General features: G+C 41.8%; 1 protein-coding gene across 2 annotated transcripts in view; it reads left to right on the forward strand.

Moving 5' to 3' along the window:
* arfgef2 (ADP-ribosylation factor guanine nucleotide-exchange factor 2 (brefeldin A-inhibited)) overlaps window positions 1-4450 on the forward strand; it is a 38805-nt gene extending 34355 nt beyond the window's left edge. For both annotated transcript variants that reach the window (XM_035740772.2, XM_035740773.2), the window contains exon 39: window positions 860-4450. In XM_035740772.2, the coding sequence (XP_035596665.1) occupies window positions 860-1024 (165 nt within the window). In that variant the 3' untranslated portion in view covers window positions 1025-4450. The remainder of the gene's footprint in view (window positions 1-859) is intronic.
* The last annotated feature ends 1129 nt before the right edge of the window (window positions 4451-5579 follow it).

Below are 5579 nucleotides of genomic sequence, written 5' to 3' on the forward strand. Positions count from 1 at the left end.
CTGAGGGACTGTCTGCAAGCACCATTTCAACTATCTACCCCAAGTCCGTAAAAGCGATGAAAAGAAGACTGTACATTTCCCCTGATGTCCAAATGGAGTAACCTAATAGTGGAAATGGTTTGATTATTGAGCTATAGGACAGCCCTTCATTGGCCTCCTTTCCCCTTAAGCAATGAATTTGACTTCCATAGAGGAAGTAGACAGATTATTTGACAGTTTGTCTGTGTAATGACCTGGGTATGTAAAAGAGGACATCAGATGTGCGCAGGCAGACCAGGGACTGCCCCCGGGGCCTTGGGATACCTCGGCTACATTAAGGATCTCTGAATTAGACTCTCGGGTTCAGTGCAGATTTCCTGTATAGGGTGTCCAATCAGTTAACCTTAGCATTGTTCTTACTTCTTGAATTATATTCAAGTTGATTTGGGACAGCAAGTAGCCTTGCAGTTAAGAGCGTTGGACCAGTAACCGAAAGGTTGCTGGTTCAAATCCCCAAGACGACTTTGAGCAAGGCACTTAACCCTAATTGCTCCTGTAAGTGCTCTGGATAAGAGTGACTGCTAAATTACTCAAATTTAAATTTGAGTAACAAAAGGAAGGACACTAGCTTAGGTACCAACAAGTTTCTGTGCGCATATCAATCGGATACGAACAGGAAGAATGCAGCTTTAGGGGTCATTCTGACTTTGATTAACAAATGTTTCCCCTTTGCAAATTACCTGGTCGTATTTAAACAAACAATGTTGACGTTCAACTATGGCCATATTTCAAACAATTCACTCTTTGACATCACACTCCACTCGAAGCTTAATTAGTATATATCTGTTCGACGCTAAATGTTCTTTTCCCCCCTCTTCAGTTCAAGCCTCATGCCTCCTGTTACTACCCGCACCTGTGTGAGATGATGCAGTTTGACCTGATCCCAGAGCTCCGCGCCGTCCTACGCCGTTTCTTCCTCCGCATCGGCTCCGTCTTCCACATCGCTGCTCCTGAGATGGGCCAGCCACAGCCCCCGGCACCCTAGGAGGGTCTGGAGATGGAACGGGGAGGCTGGTGGGACTCTGAGGTGTATGGGTGCTCCCCTATCAGAAGTAGGGGAGTGTGTAGTGATGCAAGAGATCCAAGCAAAGATTGTTACCCTCAGGGGCAGATGCTTTGAAAGTCATCAGTTCCTGTTTATCTCCTGCAAAGGAAAGGCTTGGAGTGTTGGTGATAAGTTCCGGTGCCCTACTGACTCCCCCTAGAAGTTCTAGAGCCCCTGCTGGGAGAAAAGCACTGTGACGGGACAGAGCTCTCTACAAACTGTTTCTCAACACTCTGACGTTAAATGTCAAATGTAATGGAAAATGAACTACAATTATTTATTGATGCTATTTTATATGTATATACACACACACACACAGTGCATTCAGATAGTATTCAGACCCCTTGACTTTTTCCACATTTTATGTTACATCGTTATTCTAAAATGGATTAAATCGTTTTTCCCCCTCATCCATTGACACACAATAATAACCCATAATGACAGCAAAAAGGTTTTTAGAAATGTTTGCAAATGTATTAAAAATATTTCTTTAAACAATAACATTTACATAAGTAACCCTTTACTCAGTACTTTGTTGAGTCTTGGGTATGAAGCTACAAGCGTGGCATACCTGTATTTGGGGAGTTTCTCCCATTTTTCTCTGCAGATCCTCTCAAACTCAGTCCGGTTGGATGAGGAGCGTTGCTGCACAGCTATTTTCAGTTCTCTCCAGAGATGTCGGCTTGGGTTCAAGTCCGGGCTGTGGCTAGGCCACTCAAGGACATTCAGAGACTTGTCCCGAAGCCATGCCTGCGTTGTCTTGGCTGTGTGCTAAGGGTTGTTGTCCGGTTGGAAGGGGAAAATTTGCCCAAGTCTGAGGTCCTGAGCACTCTGGAGCAGGTTTTCATCAAGGATCTCTCTGGACTTTGCTCTGTTCATCTTTCCCTCGAGCCTGACTAGTCTCCCAGGCCCTGCCTCTGAAAAACATCTCCACAGCAAGATGCTGCCACCACCATTTTATTTTATTTTATTTTATTTTACCTTTATTTAACCTTTATTTAACCAGGCAAGTCAGTTAAGAACAAATTCTTATTTTCAATGACGGCCTAGGAACAGTGGGTTAACTGCCTGTTCAGGGGCAGAACGACAGATTTGTACCTTGTCGGCTCGGGGGTTTGAACTTGCAACCTTCCGGTTACTAGTCTAGCGCTCTAACCACTAGGCTACCCTGCCACCCCTGTATTTGGGGACCATGGCACCATCCCATGCTTAGGGATGGTGCCAGGTTTCCTCCAGACGTGACAATTGTCATTCAGGCCAAAGAGTTAAATCTGGGTTTCATCAGACCAGATAATCTTGTTTCTCATGGTGTGAGAGTCTTTAGGTGCCTTTTGGCAAACTCCAAACGGGCTGTCATGTGCCTTTTACTGAGAAATGGCTTCCGTCTGACCACTACCATAAAGGCCTGATTGGTGGACTGCTACAGAGATTGTTATCCTTCTGGAAGGTTCTCGCATCTCCACAGAAGAACTCTGGAGCTCTGTCAGAGTGGCCATCGGGTTCTTGGTCACCTCCCTGACGAAGCCCCTTCTCCCCAGATTGCTCAGGCCGGCCAACTCTAGAAAGAGTCTTGGTGGTTCCAAACTTCTTTCATTTAAGAATGATGGAGGCCACTGTGTTCTTGGGGACCTTCAATGCTGCAGAAATGTTTTTGTACCCTTCCCCAGATCTGTGCCTCGAAACAATCCTGTCTCGGAGCTCTACGGACAATTCCTTCGACCTCATGGCTTGGTTTTTGCAGACATGCACTGTCAACTTTGGGACTTTATATAGACAGGTGTGTGCCTTTCTGAATCATGTCCAATCAATTGAATTTACCACAGGTGGACTCTCAAGTTGTAGAAACTTCTCAAGGATGATCAATGGAAACAGGATGCACCTGAGCTCAATTTTTTTTTTTTTTTTTATAAATGCAAAAATGCCTTAACCTGTTTTCACTTTGTCATTATGGGGTATTGTGTATAGATTGATATGGAGAAAAAAAAATCCATTATAAAATAAGGCTGTAATGTAACAAAATGTTGAAAAAGTCAAGGGGTCTGAATACTTTCTGAAGGGACTGTGTGTGTGTGTATATATATATATATATCTATCCTGTACCTGATTTTGTTTGTCCCATTTGTTGATTTGATTACTTTCTGTTTATAAGACTGAACAAACATGCATATTCAAATGCTAAAGCAAAAAATAATAATTACTGAATATGCTGAAAAGTCCACTGGCAGAGAGGCTCATTGGAAACCTGTGTCGATAAGCAAATGATAATACATTTAAGTATCCTCAGTGTCTCCCATTGTGATGCGCTTGTTGATCTGATCCAAAAATATTGTAACTGATAGGCCTGATACCAAGGCTCATCCCTATTACTGTCCCTTTTCGTTATGTAAAATGTCTTCTTCATTTGATGTTATTGGTGGTTGGTTTTTGGCCTCCTGTGTTATTTGTATTGTAGTACAACCTGTATTGAGTGTCCCACTCTGAGATGGGCATTGATGGGAATGGCTTGCTGTGTTCGGGGCTCCACGGGTTCCAGAGTGAGTCCTAATGGATAAGCCCTATGGCTGCACTTGTTCCCCTGCCACCATTCCCCATTAATCACATTGTGTGAATCACTATGGCCTGTTTTAACATTCCCTATTTTACTCATTTGTTATTTTTTTATAATTTTAAAGTGATTATTACATGCCAGTTTACTTGAGGGGCTTGTTGAAAGGGGCTTGTTGAGGGGCTTGTTATTTTTCAAATGTCCTATGTTTTCTCCCCAAACTGAGTCTTGGAGGGTTCCAATGTTCTGAGTGCAACTATTAATTAATTGCTATTTTCTAGAATGAATCTATTGTCCTGTAAAGGGTCTTCAAGGCAATGCCCATGATATATAGCAAGGATGAGATTTTATTATCCCATTAAACTGTTCTATTTTTCTATCTCCCTGTTCTGTTTTACACCTATTGAGTCTGTGTGAACAGAGCCCTCTCATGTATTAACTTCCCAGTACTTTATCAGCCTGTCAGTGAAAATACACCAGACAGGAGAAAGAATGAAGCAAAACCAAACATTACTCCTAAACATGTTGGTGTATAGCTATCCACTTTACCATTTGTAGTTTAATACTGTCTACATTTTTTTTTTAAAGCAAGGATGTATGTAATTATTTGAAGTGCATTTAAATATTTTTAAGAAGCATTCCTCCCCCTTCCAACTATAGAATTCTACTTTCCCCTAAAGAATGGGGATCTATATATAAATATACAGTATATGGGAGAAATACAAACTGTAAAATAATTATACATATAAGTGCTATACATATTGTGATGTAATCTTCCAAGCATTTGGTTAAGTATTCAATAAACCTTGAATTCAGATCTATAGCAGCATTTTTGACTTGGGTTGCTTGTTTCAGTGGATGAAAAGTGTGAAATAATCTCAACTGTTGTAGGTTAGTGTAGCGATTTTTCTGGCTTTTGACAATGCGTTTCTAAAGATGACCACCAGTGTGGCGCTGTAAACCCCCAACGTCCGAATGTGTCGAATGCAATTTGGGTGTAACAAAGGTTACCATGGAAATGTGTAACATCCTTTGTTTGGGGTGTAGCCACAGAAAAATGAACTAAATCTATGGTATAGCTAAATCTGTATGTTTCATTTACTTATGTAAAGACTCAAACGTTTTTTTAATTAAGAGATGTGCATTCATTTGCATCATGTAAACCCCCAGTATGTTAGGAATCGGTGAGTTGTCTTTTGATTATGAAAATGTGAGGTCGAAGAGGATTGACCCTCTTTTGGCAGGGTGCTAGCTAACTGTTAACATTAGCTAGCTAACGTTAACTTCCTAAACTCCCTACATCTCTATAGCTCGCCAGCTGGCTAGTTTATTCCACACAGGCAGCTTTTCGTGGAGTTAGATGAAGTATGCATCATTTCATGACTGTGGCCGGAACGGCTATCTAGTAATGTCAGCTTTAGCCAGCTAACCTAGTCCAATACTTTTTACAGTAATGTTAGTTAACAAAAAATTGATTGCAAGCTTGCCAGAACAGCAGATCCGATCTGCTTGCTTACAGCAGCACTAGAGTCAGACAGTCTTCATCTGAATGACAAAACGGTCTTAATCTAGTACAATCTTCTCAGGGTAACAGTTGGGATAATTTGGAGTACAGCGCATTTTTCATCCCTGGATTGAGGTACGTTTTCCAAGCCATATCTCATGCCAGTTTGGTGATGTCTGTCTTGGCCGTGCAACATTTACAGTGATATAGCATCTGCACAAGTCAGGGCATTCATACTTCTTGCGCTTCACAGAAGAGATGTGAAAGAAGTTAAGGAAGTGAGTTTGTGTTTATACAGAACCTCCTGCCCCCATCAATCAATCATGACATTTCAGAGCTATACTGGAACCCTCCACATTGTTACAGAATTTGGGTGATGCAGTATGGTGCTCAATTTTGCCTCTGCATGCCTCAGGAGGCTCTGCAAGCGCTTCACACCATCCATA

Source organism: Oncorhynchus keta, chromosome 28 (assembly GCF_023373465.1).
Source record: "Oncorhynchus keta strain PuntledgeMale-10-30-2019 chromosome 28, Oket_V2, whole genome shotgun sequence".
Classification (NCBI taxonomy): Eukaryota; Metazoa; Chordata; class Actinopteri; order Salmoniformes; family Salmonidae; genus Oncorhynchus; species Oncorhynchus keta.